At 29.8% G+C, this 20,731-nt stretch overlaps 2 protein-coding genes across 3 annotated transcripts in view; one reads left to right on the top strand and one right to left on the bottom strand.

Moving 5' to 3' along the window:
- Window positions 1–17,063, bottom strand: part of LOC129918300 (uncharacterized) — a 31,565-nt gene extending 14,502 nt beyond the window's left edge. The window contains exons 1-13 of the mRNA XM_055998766.1: window positions 16,843–17,063; window positions 12,047–12,201; window positions 11,273–11,983; window positions 11,035–11,209; window positions 10,726–10,979; window positions 9,935–10,666; window positions 9,372–9,856; window positions 8,717–9,315; window positions 8,269–8,660; window positions 8,033–8,199; window positions 4,207–4,310; window positions 3,488–4,147; window positions 3,228–3,419 (exon numbers count right to left, since the gene is read on the bottom strand). Coding sequence (XP_055854741.1) covers window positions 3,228–3,419; window positions 3,488–4,147; window positions 4,207–4,310; window positions 8,033–8,199; window positions 8,269–8,660; window positions 8,717–9,315; window positions 9,372–9,856; window positions 9,935–10,666; window positions 10,726–10,979; window positions 11,035–11,209; window positions 11,273–11,983; window positions 12,047–12,201; window positions 16,843–16,996 — 4,780 coding nt within the window. The 5' untranslated portion in view covers window positions 16,997–17,063. The remainder of the gene's footprint in view (window positions 1–3,227; window positions 3,420–3,487; window positions 4,148–4,206; window positions 4,311–8,032; window positions 8,200–8,268; window positions 8,661–8,716; window positions 9,316–9,371; window positions 9,857–9,934; window positions 10,667–10,725; window positions 10,980–11,034; window positions 11,210–11,272; window positions 11,984–12,046; window positions 12,202–16,842) is intronic.
- LOC129918295 (RWD domain-containing protein 2A) lies at window positions 4,423–16,776 on the top strand. 2 transcript variants are annotated; one of them, XM_055998758.1, is made up of 2 exons: window positions 4,423–4,559; window positions 15,821–16,775. In XM_055998758.1, the coding sequence occupies exon 2, from the start codon at window positions 15,829–15,831 to the stop codon at window positions 16,711–16,713; it is 885 nt and encodes a 294-aa protein (XP_055854733.1). In that variant the 5' UTR covers window positions 4,423–4,559; window positions 15,821–15,828; the 3' UTR covers window positions 16,714–16,775. The 2 variants fall into 2 exon arrangements, with proteins under 2 accessions (XP_055854733.1, XP_055854735.1); XM_055998760.1 differs by lacking the exon at window positions 4,423–4,559 and adding an exon at window positions 5,737–5,758 and having other exon boundaries at window positions 15,821–16,776.
- Window positions 17,064–20,731: the final 3,668 nt, after the last annotated feature.

Raw genomic sequence — 20,731 nt, 5'->3', positions numbered from 1 at the left:
ATAATAATGTAATAAGCTCTGAATAAATCAGTTTTAAGAATGCTGATACTTAAAACAGCATTCAATACGAAATAAAGGATGTTTCTATATTTAAATTTACGAATATATGCATTTAAATTTGTATGAAATGGAACCGATATATTTGTCATTTTTTTTAATTCTAGGTGAAGGCTATGGTATTGAATTTTTTTTTGAAAAAAAGGTTCTTCGGATTGGTTTAACAATGTTTGCCTAGAAATGCATGTAAAATGATAAATAAGGAGAACAATATCGAAGGCATAAAGCGAATAGCTCACGTTAGATGTTTTTCAAAAAATTTATGTAAGTTGAGCTGAATTTATATCTGGTGGGTTCATGTTAGCTTCACTTCCACCGGGAAGAAATGTAAAATTTTGTATGGACTAAAGGCCGGTGTTCATTCGCCCCATATGGCCCAGCCATCTTAACCGCTGAATTTTCAACTCTCTAATGTCGCTGTAAAACCCGTATAGCTACGGTGACCATATTTCTTGAAGCGAAACCCGGGACAGATAAAAAATGTTCAAAAAAAAATTTAAATTTTTATGAGTTTTCATGATTTTTCTTTATTTTGATATCAAGATATCCTAAACGATTTTATGGAAGCGTTTTTGTTGAAATCATTTAAGTCGTTTACGAAATCAGAAATCCAGAAAATGGTTTTATAATAATGTCTGTTAATAACTTCTAAAAAAATATTTTTTTAATCAAAATCGGGAGAGCTGTTTTTTAACATTTTAACATTTTAATTTTATTTTAAATGATTTTGAAATTGTATGATCTTTAACACAACATGTCCTTAAAAGTTTTGAAACTTATATCTTGGTTCTTTACTCTTCCATTTATGTTGTTCTTTATTCGATAACATTTTACCTGGTGTAGCAACCTGACAAACAGAAGCTGGAACTAAATTATTGACGAACATTTAAAAAAGATCTAAAGCCTAGTCTAGAGGCGAAACGAAAATTTTCATACAAAACCAGCACAACGAAATCGTAAACGCAAATTTTGCTTTTCTTTGCACAATACGCAGCTAAGGTAACGAAATTCTTACTTGTGCTAGAATATATGTAGAGCTTTCAATCGTTTTTCACTCCTGTTTATTTATCCAAGCAATTTTTCTTGCAGCAACAGATTTTTGACTTTGGAGCAGCGTACTAGGCTTAATGCTTTATCCGAAAAATTAGAAAAATTTAATTTCCAACCACTGTTTTCTTGTTTTCCGTACAAAGTGTTTAAAATATTGAATACAAAAATCAGAGAATGTGCAAATACGGGACAATCACGGGACAAGTTACAAAATACGGGACAATTATACGTCCCGGGTTTCTTAAATAAAAACCCGGGACAAGCCGTAGAAATACGGGACAGTCCCGGGTAAACCGGGACGGATGGTCACCGTACGTATAGCTGACCCGTGTACCTTTTTCACTCTCCGCGAATGCAAACTGGATCAAACATTACCTAAGATAGTTTACATAAATCAAAATAAAAAGTTCGAGTCCTTTGTCAGATGGAACGCTCAGTAATAGATTTCGTAAGCTTTTTGCTAGCGTTTTTGTGCCATTGTGCATTCATTTCAGATAATAATTTTCCATTACTAAAGGGAATTGCTGACTATTTTGTGATATTGAGTGTCGCCTTTTCAGATGGTTTAACAGGAATTTTAACGCTAAACGATCTGTTCGGGATTTTACTAGCAACGTGGTTGTATCGTAGAATACAACCACGTAAAGAAATAAAAATTAGGCACCAAATTTATTACCATCTACTGGAATTGCCGGAATCAGTTCTATTTGACTATCGAAGTATAATTACACCTATCTCTAAACATGAATGAAGCTTAATACTTTTCAGATGAGAATTCCGATAGTGGAATTTTCGTACCAGATAACTTTTACGAATGGTAAAAGTATCCAAACACGGAAAAATAGTTTTTACAACAACGGAATGCACAAGAAATATCAGAATTTTTTCATTTGCGCTGCAAATATTTGCGTTTTACATTTATGAACACCTGACATTTGTCATTTGTATTAATGAACGCTTTGCATTCGTCAGACTTGGGCAACCATGCATTTATGAAAGCGCCCATCTTCTTTTTTAAAGAAAATCTTGTTGATAGCAACAATTCAAGGAAATCAAATTTATTTACAAAGAATCTTCAAGCAAAAATGTACTACCAACATAAAAAAAAATCGATATCTTGATGGAATTCATTAATGGTATACCGATTTGGTATTAAGACATTTGTGAGTAACTGGCGCCGAGCACATCCAACATATTTAAGCCTATGTTTTTTATTTTCAGTTCAATCCGTTCTTCATCATTTTTTGCATACTCGTTGATCTAAAATAGAAACGGAATCTATTTGCTTAACTTGTTTTTCTGTGTAGGCTATAGGTCGTTTTTGGTAACTAATTATTTTTCGTCGACAGTCTATTTGCTTAAGTTTAGTATTGAACGTTTTATATGAAAACTTAATTTTTTTCAAAAGTTTTACAAAGTACCAATTCAAAAGCGGAACGGGAAATAATTCCGAATATGATTGATTTTCGGTTCAAAGCAAATCCAAAAAGGCTTTTGGAAGTATTCAATCAAATAATAACATTAGCTGTGTTTTATTTTCCTCGTGATCCAGATCAGATCATTGATTTATTTGCGAAACAATAACAAAACAAAATCTTGATTTTGTTGTAAAGCTAATAAAAACAATGATCTGATCCGGATCAAAACACAGCTATTTACTTCTAAAAGTGGGCAACGATTTTATGGTTACATAATAAAGGACACATTGACATAAAATTTCATAGAAATAGTGCCAGGACGTTATGGTAAAAAATTAGAATGTGATCAAAAGTCCAAACCAACATGAACTGTCCAGGGGAAAAACGGCACATGTCCACTTTTTGTCAAAAAATAAACTAATGAGGTCTTGTCTGATAGCATCCTTACTTTTAGAAAACATATTTAAGCCTTGCTAAGAAAATAAATAACTGACGTGCCTTTAGTACTAAGTTGTATGAAGAACAACATTTTAAAATGCGTTTTTCTCGGAATGAGTTGGAATGGACTTGTGCTGTTTTTGCCCTGGATCCTTCACATATTTAAACATAGGTCACTCTTAACCCGCTTTGAAAATTAGTTTGTAAAATAATAAATATTATAAAGCATTGCTTCTCTCAAATAACATTCAATCAATTACTTACGTTTATCCAGGACAAACTGCTGTTGGTAAAAGTCCCAGCGATAGAAGGCAAGATTATTATCTTGATTTTCTTTTAAAACTCCAATAACATCTATGAACTCATCATTTACTCTCAAAGTTAGACTGACGACTTTTTGGGCTTGAATAGGCATTGTTTGTTTTTGTTCAAAATGACTCAGATAATATTTTGAATCTGAAAATAAAGAAACAAAATTTTAATTTAAATAAATAAGTTGCATTTGCCATAATCATTTAACCAACCTTTGTATGTTTCTCCAATTCTTTCAACAATTTGTTCCAATTGATTAAATGCTTTTACTGTCTTATTATGCATTTGATTGTAATCAAAACTTAACTCTTTTGAGTTTCTCAAATCGGCTTCACTTTCAAAACGCTGTACATTGACAGAATTTTCAAAAGTTATCGCCCGATCCAGAGATAAAGATAATTTTACATCATCTTCAAGGATTTGGTTCTTAAAGAAATTGTCAATGTTTGATCCATTTAGATTTTCTGTTTGCACTTCTTCAAAGGAATTCGAAAGAATTCGTTTTTCCTTTGGAAATTTATTTAAAATTTGAACATTTCCATTAATCACTTGATCCTTATTACGAAGTAATAAGTTGTTCTCATCAAATGTCATATTATTTACAGAGCCAAGAACTTCAATGTCGCTATAAAGAATTGCTGAATCCACTGTTGTTTTGCCTCTAATTGTGTAGTTTTCATATACAAATACTGTATTGTAAATCCATTCTGTAAGATCGACACCATTAACAGTGCTTCTAGGTTGACAATAGAGATTCTTAATGCTAGCAGATGGAACTGTTTTATGTCCAGTTACTGTGTTGTGAGGAACATCCAAACGAATAACATCATCAACGAGGTTAAGATTATTCATGCGTATGTTCTTCAGATCTCCTATTATGAATAACAAAATAAAATCACACATAGCTTGAAGGAATTTTGGAGTATACTACCTGAAACCAATGCTTCATAGATTTTCCACTGTGCAGTTACTTCTTGTTTTCCAGACGTAAGAAGAACATTTTCCACAAAATCATTAAAATCCAATTCGGAATTACTGAAATGAAAAATTTTAAAAAATAACGACTAAAATAAAGCGACATCTGTTGGTGAATAGAATTTGTGAATAGATTCTGCGTAAAAGAAAACAGCTGTTTTTGACACTTCTATCGACATTTGGTTTTTAGAAAAAATGCAGTAAACAAAAGATCTGCAGGTTGTTTTTTTGCGCAAAGTGTTTAACTTTGTTTATTTTTATTTCACCTACAATAAATTGATTATTGTTATAAAAAGTAGTTTATAAGTGGTAAGTTGAAGCGTAATAGTTAATAAGCGTAGATATTAATGTCGTTTTCTTTCACTCTATTAAGGAGTACTCTAAATTTTTACTCCTTTTTCTGGAGTGAAAGAACATAATGAGAGTAATTTTTTTTTATGTAATTGTGTGTGTGACAAGGCAAAAATGGATAATTTCCTTGAAAAAAATAGTAATAACAGGCCTAGGGAAAACATTTTATGAATTGAAAAGAAAAATTAATATTAACAACATATGAAGCATAAAACACGAAGACAGAAGGCGCAGAAATCATCTTCCAATTTTCTTTTGATTTTTATTTCGGTGCGAATTTTGTTCTTGTTTTCGTATGACGCAACCGACGAAATAAAATAAAGCCGAACAGCAAAAAAAAAAGAACAAGATCAAAGGGAAACGTCAAAAAGAGTCACAAAATTTTTTACCGGAGACTCACGGTAGAAAATCTTCCTTCCCTTTTTTTCGAACTTTATTTCTCCTTTGCTCTTATGTGCGTCTCGCGCTTTGCGTCTTCGTGTAGAAGTGGACTTAGTTTTAATTTTGGTATATTTTTCATTACGCTTCTGATCGGGGTCTTCAGCGTAATTGACACACACCCTTAGTTTGATAATTGTAAAATAAAAATATCCCATCAACGCAGAAAAAAAATGGGATTTTTTTGCTATATGGCACAGGATTTTTTTTGTTATTGATGAAGAACACTGGCTGAAAATTATTTTTATTCGGTTTTCAATTTCATTTTGGAAAAAGTGAAGAATTAACGAAAAAATGGAAGAAATATATCTGGCGGAATATAATACAATAGTAAATATATTCATAATGGTTGTTTTTGTTAATAACAAAAGAGTTTGGAAAAAAAACTTTTCGCATTTTTCACTTTTCAAACAAAATTTTAAAATGTCAAACTTCAAATTCATAAGTGTGTGTGCAAATCGGTGTAAATCTGACTAAAAATGTGGAGTAAATCCGGGGTACTCCGTAGTACTAAAATCACTCCGGAGTATTTTTTTTTTTACACTTTTGTGGCGTCAAAGAACACAAAACCTTCAAAAGTGCAAAAATAAGTACTAAAAGGGTACTCTCATTGGAGTGAAAGAAAACGACATTAGTTGCCACTTTAATTACTCAGGAAAATATTAAAAGGGAGTTGTATCTTGGATGTTCCTAACCTTGGTGAAAAAATGATAATTTGAGTAATATCATAAATACCTATTTAAATTCATAAAAAAGTAATTAGTTAGATAGTAGGTGACTTTACTAGTCTATATTTTCGAAACAAGTTATGTAAGATGAGATGATGAGTTATTAAAGTTTATAGTTACCACGTAGGTACCTAAATGCTGGTACGTAGGGAGTTTCTTTATAATTCACCTCACTTTTCTTTGGGTCCTTGAATAGGTACACGTTTACTACAATCAACCTTTTTTTTAATTCGAACAGACCGTGTATAGTTTTTATTTTTACATTAATAGACTTGCATTCTTTAGCAAAAATATCTTTCAAATCCGAGTTCATTTTCGTCTGTCGGCAAGGTCAGATAGTGGATTCTTGAGGAACTCCTCCATAAGATGAAAAAATAAGTTTTCTAGCTTCGTTTTCGAAATATTGACATTATTGAAACGGAACCCTGGTTTATCATACTTTAGGAGGATTCCCATTTTGATAATAAAAAAGAGATTGTACCATGTGCCTACCTAGTAGAGTAGTTTGAATACTTATGAGTTATGAACTGTTTTCTACAATTTATTATTTTAGTTTATACACGAATGAAACAATCAATCTCTTTGACCCACTTAAGGAAATCTAGATTTCCATTGGCAACATTTTGGGATATAATTATAATGAGTAACCAAATACATATAACCAATACGTAGTGAATGATACTACTAATATTACCTAATCATCGGGTAGAAAGCAAACCTGCTAGCTGCCACCTGTTTACTACATATAGAAATGATTTCAAAAATTTATTAAAAATTCAAGAAATTGAAAGCTGCTTTATTTCCAATTCTTTAATTTTCATAGTGCATTTTTTCAAGCGCCTAGTATAGTAATATTTAATTATATAATATTTTTGTAAGGAAAGAGTGTTAGAATGAAGCCAATATTATATTATCTTTGGGACCCCTATTCATCGTTTTTGTATAAAACACAATGACAATCTGCCCTATTCTCTTTTCCAATTCAAGTGAAAGTCTCAAATGAATACATTGCGGCAAAAGTTAAATTTATTTATACAAATATTTTTTCTTGAAAATTTCAAAAACAAACAGAAGCAACACTATGCTATCGAAAAATAGAAAATTAGACTAGGTTAATCCAGTAAATTCAAAAGCAGAGGAGAGTCATTTGTAAAAGTGGAGTTAATAGCCGTTATTCCAGTCGGGATTTTTCTTAAGTGAACGGTCGAGCTGGATTTTGGGTATTTGAGCTACTCGTAAAGTGAATAAAATAAAATGTTAGTTAAGATTTGAGCTTATGAATATGAACTGAGAAGTTCATAAGTAAAAACTTGACCTTTTCCTCACAAAAAAATTCGTTCTAAAGTGATATAGAATGCACAACTGAATAGCAAAAGTTGCATAAAATGTTAAATTTGTTTATATTTTTAATTTAATGAAATAAAAATAATAAATTTTATAAAAATATTAATTACTTTTTTAAGAAATGTTAAGAAATATCACAGTTGATTATAAAACTACAAAAAAATCTTTTCAAGTATACTAGCTGCGTTCCTTTGGAAATATTTATCTACTTTTTAGTACTTAAAGCTGCTTTGAACTACTTTTTTAGTATAGCAAAGTAGATCAAAGTAGTTTTAAGTACTAAAAAGCAGATAAATATTTCCAAAGGAACGCAGCTACTATTATCAAATCAAATTAAATATACAGGGTGTCCCGAAATATGATTAGGCACATTTAAGAAAAAAATTGTTTTACAGAAACGCTCTATCTGCAAAGTTGATACAGTTCAAGGATGATTTGAAAAAAAATTGTATTTGGTATATCTTTACTCATGTTAATGATAACTTCTCTGTTAATAATATTGGTAGAAACTTGGTAATAATAAAATTTAAAAAACTGGCTCTAACATACATGCAAAATCATAAAAGACATTTTGTATAATCATAATCATAAATGTTCTTTTGGGAACATTTATCTACTGCTTAGTACTTAATACTGAACTACTTTTTCAATAGAGAAAAAGTAGTTCAAAGTAGTTTGAAGTCCTTAGCAGTAGAAAAATGTTCCCAAAGGAACGCAGCTATACTGTGGGTTCAACAGGTCACTTGTAATTTGTTAAGTAAAAAACTGGTAAATATTCTTTCTACAAAATACAAATCCTATTTTTGTACCTCCTGAAAATGTTTGTGGTGCACTTATTCTTTTTTGAAAGAAGTGATTCAACTAAGACCTTTTTTTACTAACACTATTTAAGACCATATAATTTTAATAAAATATTCTTACCTGCTGCTTTCAACAATTGGACCATATAAGTGCAAATAATCAACATCAAAATCATTTTCGAAAACAACTGGTTTCGAAAATATCATCTCAGCGGAAATTTGTTGTGGTTTTGTTAAACTAAAGTAGTTTTCTTTTAAATATTTTAAATTCATTCCATTAATTGGTCCCTTAAAAAAAAAACAGTATTTTAAATTTTTTGCTTCAACTACTTTACAAGCACTATGATATGAACTCACTTCAAAATCAATTGGACCTTCAAAATATCCATCAGCTATCTCAACATGATGCTGTAAGTCGACATTCTCATTAGCAAACCATACAGTATCCATCATTTGTTTGAGATTATGCGAATTAAGTGTTCCAAAATGTGGGGCTTTTTCAAATATTGCATTCTGAACTGCTATTGTTTCTAAATCACCATCGATAAAATCATTTAAACGTCCTAAATTTAAATTGTTAATAGTGGACAGCTTTCGAATTTGCCCTCTCACATGAACATCTTTCTGACATATGACGGGTTCATTGAGAATTTGTGGCTCAGTGGAGTCTTTAATGAGAATATCTTCAGGAATTCGTAACCCATTGACGGTTGATGTTCTCAAAGTTCTTTTGACATTGATAGAATTTTCTGTAAAAATATTGGATTTTATGTTTAAATACAAAGAGATATGAACTAAAACTCACCAAATATAGCATTGTTTATATGCTCATCACGATTTATCAAATATGTTCCCGAAATAAAGTCTTCAAATTCATAACCATTCAATTTTCCACCATTCAACTTTAGACCCTTCACAGCTGCAACATTTGACAAGGTTTGTGGTGCACTGAATATTTGCTCCCGACCCTGTTGTAACCAACAATTGCCAAATTCTTGTGCAGAAATTCCATTAAATTTCCCAGTAAAAGTAAGATTCGAAACTTTGATATCATATGGAAATTTCATTCCTCCAACATATTTTACATTTCCATTTAATTGGGCTAAAAGCTCTTCAATTTCTCGGATAGGTTTTTTATTTATAAACTCTGCAACTTTAAGGTTTCCAACTCGAATTGTTCCCGGATAGTTATTAAAGATTTCAGGATTCGGTTCTGCTCCTTTTTGATTAAAAGTACCGAGTTTTGTTCCGAATACCTTGTGTTTCGTTTGAAGATTTTCAACTTCTGCAAAATGTGTCTCAAAACTTTCAACTTTTAAAGTTCCTTCTGAAACTTGATCCCCAGACGTTGTCAAATATTCCGAGAGATCTTTACCTTGCAATTTGATTGATGGTGATGTGATGCTGAAATAAAATGGTAATGTTCAATATTTTTGAGTATCTTATTTAAAAAAAAAAACCTTTTAGCCGTTAGTTTTTTGAATTTCAAATTTCCAGTTATATTTTGCAGTCCATCCTTTGTAAGGACTCTCTTTTCAAAATCGTCAACTTCAATGCCATTGAGAACTTTGACTTCAGCAAAACCGTCGGAGATTTGTATATCTCCTTTAAATATTTTATGACCTTCAATTATTTGGACCTCATCCAAACCAGTTGGAACTAATTGTTGAAGATCGAAACCATTAATGAATGAAACAATGGAATTGTTTGCTTCGATTGGTTGTTGGAAGTTTAATTTAAGTCCATTTAAACGTCCAGATGACCGGAGACCTTCATCTAGAGCTTTTTTGATACTGAAATCGCCGGAACTTCCAAAGATGTTTTGAGCTGATAAAAGATTTGTTATCGTTACATCTCCAGTGATTGTGTAGTCACCAACAAGATTGAGAGGTTCATGAATGGGTTTAAATGGAGACATTAGATCTAAATTTCCAAAGATTCTACCCTAGAGTTGGAGAAAAGATTGATTTTAGAAAAACTGGTTTAAGTCTGCAACGATTGTTTTTGGAATTGGAATAGTTACCGATATCGTAACTGGTTCAAGCAGATTAACATTCTCAAAAGTCTTTTGTCCTGTCATGTGTTGGACCTCTTCAGAGTTGAGCAGTAAAACATCTAAATTATTTTGCAGAACGTGAATGTTATTCAAACGATCCTGAATGGTTAGATTTTTGGCATAAATCGGCTTTGCAAATTGGACATCTTGATTGATAACATAACTTCCACCATCAGTTCGTACTAATTTCGATAGACTTTGTCCGTTGACAGTTCCCGAGATAACAAAAACGGAATCTGTTTGTAATTTTCCAATTTTAACAGGTGCTTTCATAAACTGCTGTCCTGTTTTCTTCAAAGTATTAAATTGTAAATCGGACCAGCTGATATCGTTAAGCGTTCCAGTGATCATTAAATGTTCAACATTTAAAGCATCAACGAATTCTGGAGTAATGTCACTTCGAGCTTGCGTAGGTCTTTTGAAATTCCCATTGACAATAACTTTTGGCGCTGATACTTTATTGAGTTGAATATTAGATACATCGATTCCGTTGATATGTTTGGCTTTGAATGAATTTCGGACTACCAAAGTTCCGACATTGAGAGTGTCTTGAACGTATTCGATGTGGTCTTTATTTGATGTATGTCGTTTCATTAATGATTTTCTACTTGCTCGTGACTCAAGGACTTCGAGAGACTGTTGAGCATAGGAAAGGGTCTTCCAATAGCTTGCAGTGAAATTTCGTTGAGGATAAATAAACTGGTGAGTGTTTAATTTTGAAAAATTAATATCATTTAAGTTGTAAAATCATGGCTTACCGATCGTGTATAAGCAATTTCAATATTTGCTGATGATATCTCTTTAATTTCTGCAGTTCGACGATCCTTTTTCTTTTTTCCAGCAGCCACGACATCATTTTTAAGTTTTTCTACATCGATTTTACTCAGGCGATCGATTGCTTCCAAAGTCCAGTCGATTATTTGTTGTCGGAGAGTATTGGCATGTTCTTCTTGGGTAAAGATTGGTAGGAAAACATTTGTTTCATTTTCCATCATGCGTTCATTAGCGATAACTTAAAAAAAAATTATATAAAAATCAAGAATTTTAAATAGGGTTTGATAGGATACCCAAATAGCTTAAGTCGTCTTCTTCAAAGATGCGCATGTTAGAAACACCTTTTCCAAAAGCACCCTCTGTAAATTGAGCTTTGGATTCTTCAAATTTCCAATCGTTCATGTTGAAAATTTTAACTTCTTGATTGGAACAGGCAACGAGAAGAATAAACTTTTCAAGTTCTATGTTCTAAGAGATTTGGTCGGATTTTTGAAAACTATGTAAAGTTTTGGAAGAAAATAGAAAACTTACCTCAACTGGAAGAAATTTTTCTACCGAATATAAAGCCAATGACTGATAAGGGATAAAAGTTCCTTTATCAAATTTATAGATAACTGATTTAGGTTCAAGTTGATCCTCTTGTTGGTCATTTTCGCCTGCCAGAGAATTGCCAAATATCAAAAAGTGTTGCTTTTTGATTTCCTCAAATGGAACACTAAAGTATTTGACATCAACAGCTCCATGTGTTTTAATCTTTTGGAAACTAACGAGTTTCTTTTTCTCTCGATCATATTTATAGATCACTGAATTGGTTTGTGTGCGACCAAATTGGTCAGCATAATTAGCTACAGCAACATAACTTTCAGAATCGATAGAAAATGGTTCCAATCTTTTTGCATTGCTACATGGAATTTTTCCAAGTTTATTAAAACTATAACCACCCCATTTGAAATATGGACAAAAATGTGTTGCATTATCAGTATTAACAAATGTTTGCAAAAGAAACAAATCATTTGCTGAAGCTCTTAGGTAAACTGCTCTAAGACTTTGTGATCCAAAATATTGAATTATTTTAATGCGATCAGAATCAATTTGAAATATCGGTGATCCTTGATTGGCCCGTTCAACGGGATTTGTTATATTATAAGCAATGGCTACATATCCTTTTGGACCAAAAGATCTACAATCCATACCAATGGCTAAGGGAGTTTCTAAATTGTAAAGTTGTTCATATGTTGCATTCTAAAAAAAAAAAAAATAAAAAAAATGTTAATATGATTCGGTGATGGTTAGATTTTAACTTACTTCTGCACTGAATATAACGAAATTTCGAATTCCATTTTTATTAATATGCAAACAAGCAGCATATCTTATAGAGTTGACGTTGAAAAAGCATATATCCAGAGGAAATATTATTGGAACTGATTCAACTTTTTGTAGACCATTAAATGAATAAGATGCTGAAATATCAAAACCAAACCATCAAATTAAAAATATATGTTGAACTTTATCTTAAAACTATTTTTGTAGTTAATCTATGTATTTGTTGTTAATGTTAATGTGGGTATCACATTTGCCTTAAAATGAAAAAATTCAAAATCAATAATTCATATACTATTTGCATTGGTCAAAAGAGAAGATAACGCCTCAGTGAAAAGTTAAAAAAACTGGAAAATTAAACGTCAAATGGAAACAAAATTTATGATAACTAGTCAGAGTAAAATTTGATGTTTATGGCGTTTTCGATTGGCAGTCCGGAAGCGTCCGGAATCATTCTGAAAAAATTTTATTCACACAAAACTGTCAGTTTTGTACGAATAAAACGCTTTCAGAATGATTCCGGACGCTTCCGGACTGCCAATCGAAAACGCCATTAGTCTTTGGTCTTTGTAAATTTTTAATAAAATTAGTATTGTTCTTTTAATAAAATAATTATATTGCTCTTAAAACTTAACCTAAAAGGGCAAGTTCGTGCGACCCAGTCGTTAAATTTAAATTGGACTTTTTCGAACTTCAGTCCATTTGATGCATATTTAGCATTTTTTGATGCAACACAATTATTGGACTTTTGTTAAAATTTTGTATATTGTGTTTGTGTCTGTTGTATGAAGAATTAATTCGGCGTGTGTAAAACAGATTGTATTTTGTTCCTACATAAAACATAAAAGTTATCAAAATCAGTTCAGTACTTTATAAGTAAACGGTTCGATAAGGCTTTTTGTATATCAATAAAGACCAAAACAAAAAAAAAAAAATTGTTTTGTATACAAAATAATTTTTACTTGCGATATAGGTACTATAGGGCAAGTTTAGGATTCGTAAAAAAAATCGAACTCGAGATAACAATTTTACATGACATTACGATGATGGAGAATGCCAAAAAAGTGGGTCCGGCAATTCTGTCTGTCTGTCTGTCTGTCTGTCTGTCTCTATCTGGAGCTGCAGCCTAAACGAGTGAAGTGATTTTCTTCAAACTTGGTAGTTAGCAGTTTTTGGTGATTCCCTAGAGGGGAAATTGAAATTTCTTTTTTATGACCAAAACTAACTGTACCTGCCATATAACGGAAATAGAAAAGTTAATTTTTTTCAAAAACGGCTCTAACGATTTTGATTTAAATTTTTGTGTGTAGTACTACACATAGAGCCAACAGAGCCAACTTTTGAAATAAAAAAAATATTTTTTGTACCGTTATTAACGGTACCTGTCATAGAACGGTTTTTTTTTCGATTCTGAATATCTCGTACAACATTAACCCGATTTAAATGAAAATTTTTATACAAAAGTGTGTAAGTAAAGATAATATTAAAATTTTAGAAAATTTTCAAAAAACGCATTTTTGTTTTTTAAAAAATTTTTTTTTTGAAAAATCAATTTTTTGAAAACGGATCAATGAAAAATTTTGAAATTTAGTTTAATGTGTAAATTAATTATTTCTTCAAAATGGCATACCAACTTTTTTTTTGAAAAATGTTAAAAAATTTTTATATATAAAAAATTATTTCTTTAAAAAACGGCTCCTACAATTTTCGAAATTTTTTTTCTAAAAATACCTTTTTATACAAGAAATAAAATGGTATATTTGTTTTTTTTTTAAGATAATTTAAAACGGAGTTTAATTAATTATAAAAACAGATTTTATTTTTTTATAGGTACTACTTATGAAATTTTTTCAAAATATCAAATTTTAAATTTCTTGAATAAAAAGCTTTAACATTATAGTTACTTTAAGCATAAGAGCAAGTACGTGCGACCCCAGTCGTGCAATTTATTTTTATTGAAAATACAAATATTTTGCATTAAAAAAACAAAGATTTTGTTGAACAAAAATGCATTAAAAAAACATAAAGATTTTTTTGAACAAAAATGAAGCACAAATTTGTATTTGTAAATGTAAAATATGTGAAATTTGTTTTTATAATTAATTTAACAACGATTTAAATTATTTTGACCACAAGAAGAAATATAGCATTTGATTTCTTGTATAAAAAGGAGTTCTTAGAAAAAAATAAAATACACGACTTGGGAGCACGAACTTGCTCTTATGTCAAAAGTAGCTCTTATCTTAAAACCTTTTATAAAAAAATTAGAGAAAATAATAAACAAAGTATGCCAACTGATTTCTTGTATAAAAAGAATTGTTTGAAAAAAAAAATTTCGAAATCGTTAAAGCCTTTTTTTTTAAAATAATTTTTTGTATGTAAAAATTTTCTAACATTTTTCAAAAAAAAAATTGGTATGTTGAAGAAATAATTAACTTACACTTAAAAACAAAATTTCAAAAGTTTTCGCTAAGCCGTTTTCAAAAAATTGATTTTTGAAAAAAAAAACTTGAAATAATTTTTAAAAATCCAAACATTTTCTAAAAGCTTTTGCATAAAAATTTTCGTTGAAATCGGGTTAGTCACATACAAGATCTTTGTATATAAAATCTATAGTACTATCATGAAGTGAAATTTTTTAGTTTGTTCGCTACCTGAGTGGTCGCGAGGGCGCTTAGATCGAATTCAATAATAATGGGATAAGGAGATGAGATTTCTGTTTGAAATTTGACATATTTTTTAGTTCGTTCGTTACCTTAATATTTTGGTGGCGCTGTTTTTTTTTTCATGATAGTACTATAGATTTTATATACAAAGTACAAGATATTCAGAAATTAAAAAATTGTTATATGGCGGGCACAATTAATAACGGTTCAAAAAATATATTTTTTTTTAAATTGGATCTTACATTGCGCATGAAAACTAAAATCTTAAGTGTGGCAGGCGATAGTCATGTCTAAATGATTTTGTTTTTTTTTATTTTTTTAATCTTATATTAATTCTGAATAAAATCAATTCTAATCTTAAATCTAATCCAAAAAAATCTAAAAATATTTTTTTTGTATGTATATAATTGCTGTTAATCGTAGTTTTGGTCCTAAAAAATACCGTCTAATTTTTTACAATTTTATCTATTTGGGCTTTCACTAACTTTTTTAACTGTATTAATCTAATATTCAAGCTAATGTAAGTAATAGTCAAAATTATTCGACGAACATTATGAAAAAAATATTTAATGCACACAACATTTTTTATTTGCAATAACATTTTTCTTATGCAGAAAATATTTGATTTGCATTGACATTTTTGTAAAGCGAAATTTTTTATTTGCAATACATATATTTTTTTTTATAAATTTTTAATGGAAGGCAAATGCATTTAAAATAAATGATTTTTGAAACCCAGATTTCATTTTTGCATGGAAGTGCCAATTTTCTCAACTTGACTCAAAATCGTCTAAAGTTACAATATCATCCTGTATGCTTTCCTTGAGCAGTAGATTTTTTTTTCAATTAAATTAAGATTTTTTTATTTATAAATAATAAACATAAAAAGTTTAATTTTTTAACTGTAATAAATAACCTTACATTAAACTTTTCTCATTATTCTATCAGTAGAAACATTTTACGAATATATTAAAATAAATTCTTGATCAATCTCTGGCAACTCTTAAAAATTTTTTGTAAGCCCTTTTTTTTATTGATATTATTTTGTTTTATTGTTACCATAACGTCTCTTTCTTTGTCTTTCTATTTAAAGTTTTCAAAATGGACCTTACATCAATTAACGACTCCCAAAGTGTTCTCTTCAAAGCTTGCATATCTAAACAACTAGAAGAAATAGATCTTCTCTCCTCAATCTATTGCAATCCTAATGAAATGACTATATACGATCCAGGTGTAATTAGTGATTTCAATGAATACCTAAAGGGATCATCGATTCCTCTGCGATCAACGTTAGATTTTGCAATTGCCATCTCAACGAGTCGCGGTGACAAAATTGATATTCGTGTGGAATTACCTCATCTGTATCCTGTCATTGAAAATGCCATTGTTACCATTCGCAATGCTTTGCTGTCCAAGCCACAAGAGTCTTTTGTCAAGTCACAAATAGAAAACTACATTGATTCTATGGACAAATCGGACACGTATATGTTTCAAGTAATATCTTGGATTCAAGAACAAATCGATGATTTCCTTACTAAAGACACGAGTGATCTTGAGCTGGAGAAAAAAGATCATCACAATGAAATTGATGATTTTGAACGTTTATGGATATATTCGCATCACATAAAAAGTCGTTGGAAACGTCAAGAAATTGTCCGACAAAGTCGTGATCTAGATTTAACTGGTTTCTTGCGACCTGGTAAACCAGGAATCATTTGTGTTGAAGGTCTGAAAAAGAACACTCAAGAATTTTGGAGAATCATTAAATCCATGCAATGGCATAAGATCACTATAAGGAAAAGTGAAGTACGACAAAAAGCTGGCGAAAAGATGGAAAAACTAAGAAGATTCGATGGATTTCGTGAGGAGCTATTCAGTGACACAGGAGATGATGAGGGTACAAAAATCAGCATGTCACAGTTTATAACGTTTTTAGATAAACACAATTCAGGGTACATAAAAAAAGAGCTGTTTGGCTTTGAATAGCAAGATCTATAGTTGATGTCATTTTGTATATAACATGTATGTAAATCAATAAATGTGAAAAAAAAACAATTGACTAATTTTGTGTAATTTCACCGTTATGAGAAAACTCAGAGCACTAGCAAATTTTACCTTTATCAAAGAATTGAGAGATATCACGTTTGTTTATCGGAGTCTTAAACGGTTCCACTTTAATATTGTGATTCTCTTCTATGGTATATTCAAGACACGTAAAATTATCAAAACAAATGAATATTAACAGAAATAAGAAAACTTTGTAAGACATTTTGATAGAAGACGAAACATGTGCTCTTTTGTGGAGAAAAGTTAAACTTGTACTGAAGGTTTGAGTTTTATTGTTTTTGTTATTTTTTTAGTAAATCTATAATCATAACGAGAGGATGCATTTAACGGAAATATAAAGCAAATAATAAAGTAATGTTTTTTTTCACGATTCTTGAGTGAGAGAAAACACTTCCATTCAACTGAATAGGTCCACTTGAATTTATTTGAATCCAGTGTATGGTCATTTTGTTTGTCCACCAAGGTGCAAACTCATGTCATTGTTTTCAAATATGTAGTCAATAACTTTATTTCTGGCAGACTTCTATTAACATTTAGGGTTTTAAAGGTATTTTTTTTCTTTTTAAAAGCTGTTAAAGAAAACTTTATCACAAAAGATATATCGTTTTTTTGTCCTAAAGGTAATTAGGTACATAAAAAGCCTATGTGGGATTTAGGTAATTACACAACTTTTTTCGCTTGCAATATTGCTAATTAAGAGTTACGAGTTCTCAAAAAGCCACAAATACAATCTTGACTCAATGGTGAACAATGAATAGTCAGCAAAGTCAATTTACAAAATTGTTATATGTAAGTGATGAAATTAGAGCAAATTAAATGGTCACTGTGGTGTATGTGGAACTTTTTTTGTATTGAAAATTCTTAACCCTTTCGGACCCAGCGTTACTCTCATGTAACATATTTTTAAAAATTCGTAAAAAATATTCCATTAAATATTTTTTTAGGTTTCAATGGCTCAATTGAAAGATAATGATGCCTAGTTACTGGATTATTACAAAAATTTAGTCAAATATCATACCTTTCATTTTTTTTTATCGAAAAAGGAACTGAATTTCACATTTTTTCTTTTTTTTTTGCAAAAAATTTTTTTTTTATATATGGTCATAATTTTGAAAAAAAGATATAAAAAAAAGTCAATCCAGAAAGTGTTTTGCTTTTTGGCTTAGAAGAAGTAGCATACATTATTGTTCCATAAAAAGTTATTTTCTCAGTTGTCCGACTTTTTTTGGTGGTCGTAGGCAGTGCATGTTACTTACATGTAACATGAGAATAACACATTAGTTTTGCTATTATTATTTTGGAAAATAACTTTTTGCTGTTCATATTTCTTAGTTGTGATGTTTTTGATACGATAATACTGAAAAAACATTTTTTAATATTGATTTTCATAGCTTGGGTTCGAAAGGGTTAATACAAATTGTTCTATTCTGTTGTCCTTTTGTTGAACATTTTTTAAATTTCGAATGGGTTTATAGTAATTTAGAAATAAAGCATCAGTTTAAAAATTGTAAAAAAGAAGCTAAGGAGGCCCGATGTTTACCATACTCGTAGATCTAAATGTCTAATTTCCGAAATTTTGAATTTTATGAGCCTTTTACTTATTAAATTAACAAAACATTCACCCATAAGTGACACAAAAAGTAACTAAATTTTGTAAGCTTTTGAGATGTTTTTTTTTTTGTAAGAATATGAAATTTTATTGATTAAATTCACAAATTTCATAGTAAGATTTTTAGGAAATATTTGCCCTATGCGTAATATATAAAAATTGCCAAGTGTTATGTTAAACAAAATGAGAAAATATTAAACTGATGTCTTACACAAGAATACATTTTTTTAAATTTTTCGAATCGGTTTAATAATTCCAGAGATATGACCAATTGTTTAAAAGTCTTTTTCTGTTAATTTTTACTTGCGATATAGGTACTATATATCAAGTTATGCATTCGTACAAAAAAAAAAGTTGAGATAACATTTTCCATGACATTACGATGGATTTTTTTTTGAAAAATCAAATTTTCGAAAACGGGACATTGATTTTTTTTGAAATTTTGGTTTTAGATGTTGATTAGTGATTTCTACAAAATGGCATGCCAATTTTATTTTTAAACTTTTTTTCCAAAAAATTATTTATACAAAATTAGTTTTAAAAAACGGCTCTAACGATTTTGATTTTTTTTTTCTAAAAATGCATCTTAGTATATCAATCAAAACTGCATACTTGTTTTGGAGGGCAATTTGATTTCAGATTTTATTTTATTTTTTTTTAAAACGAATTTTATTTTTTTTTTTTCCAAATTTCCATATAAAAAGTCTTAAAAATTTAAGCAACTTTTTAAAAAGGGTAGGTCAAATTAACTCGAAAAATATGAGTCATAGAGAAAGACTAATTAAGTTCTCAGTGACCCCCTCTATCATCCTATGGAAAAAATTTCACGATATAATTTTTCCCATTCCTCTATACTAATTACGTCACATTATAAATAAAATGCAATTGCGAATAGGAAGGTACATTATTTCAAGAGTGACTTATCGAACTAAATCCAAACGCAACGATAGTAATCCCTCACAGATAGGTACTTGAAGAGAACCACTTAATACAATGCCGATTATCTGTAATGTAGACCATCACCATGCAAATAAATAACGTTTTTCAATATTCACATTTTATTGATATTGTAAAGCACATTCAAATTGCTTATAGTATTTAAAAAATTTAAATAAACTAAATTATAAGTCGTTGTTTCAAAACTGCAAATTAAGAGGTTTCAAACATTTTTTACTCTTTTTAAATGTGGGGGATATTTTGAAGTAGGATTTGTCTTTATTTAAGAAAGTCTTTCGGCTTTAGCATTCAAATCAATGGATTGCAACCTTTTATCGTTATTACGTAGGTATGTTGTTTTCTTTCATATCTTGAAAAATACTGATGTATAATTTAAGCAGACTAATTTTCATTTCATTCTGCTCATATAAAGCAAATCTATTTTATACAGGGTGATTCAGGAGTAATGTGCCAAAAAGCTAGAGCGTGTAGGTTAGGTTGAGACAAGAAAAAAATCGTACGGGAGGGGCGGTCTATTCCCCTTCGTTTAGCGGGGAGGGGCAATTTAAAAAAAAATTGACTTATTTTGGAAAAAAAATTATTAAAAATCAATCGTTGTACTTACAACAACATGCTATAACTTTTTATAAATCCAAAACCGTAGTCTTTTACAAACATTTTAAATAAATCCATTTTATGGCACAGTTTTTGAAAAATTTATTTTTAAAATCAAAATTTTGAAAAAAAAATTGGAAAAAAAATTTTAAAGTAATTTTTTTCAAAATTTCATGTAATTAAATAGGTACTAATTTAGTTTTTAAAATTCGATGCTTTTATTTATTTTCAAACAAAAACAGAAAACCAGATTATCTTGTGATTTTCGAGAAATTAACAAAAAACCAAAACTACTTTTTTCTAAAAAACCTCTTTATTTTTTGTTTTTACATGGCTGGACTTGTTGATAAATTAATTTATGAAACCTTAACCATTCGCCAACTAGTTTTTAAACATTTAGACTTAAGTAAGGATACAATAAAGTGATACCGTATTGGATTAACCCTGAATTGATCAACTTTTTTCATTGATAACACCTTTCTATGTCTGGGGTGCTCGCCGCCCATGGAATCACAAGATATTTTTCAATCTGGTTTTCTGTTTTTGTTTAAAAATAAATAAGAGCATCGAATTTTAAAAACTAAATTAGTACTTAACTACATGAAATTTTGAAAAAAATTACTTTGCAATTTTTTTTCAAATTTTTTTTTCTTCAAAATTTTGATTTTAAAAATTAATTTTTCAAAAACTGTGCCATAAAATGGATTTGTTTAAAATGTTTGTAAAAGACTAGGGTTTTGGCTTTACAAAAAGGTATAGCACGTTATTGTAAGTACA

This window comes from Episyrphus balteatus, chromosome 4 (genome assembly GCF_945859705.1).
Source record: "Episyrphus balteatus chromosome 4, idEpiBalt1.1, whole genome shotgun sequence".
In the NCBI taxonomy this organism is placed as follows: domain Eukaryota; kingdom Metazoa; phylum Arthropoda; class Insecta; order Diptera; family Syrphidae; genus Episyrphus; species Episyrphus balteatus.
Note: the sequence above shows the minus strand (reverse complement) of the source record. Positions and strands in the feature narration are given on the sequence as shown.

Bases quoted from the DNA above. Each gene is read 5' to 3' on its own strand.
- LOC129918295 (XM_055998760.1), top strand. From the start codon at position 15,829: ATGGACCTTACATCAATTAACGACTCCCAAAGTGTTCTCTTCAAAGCT.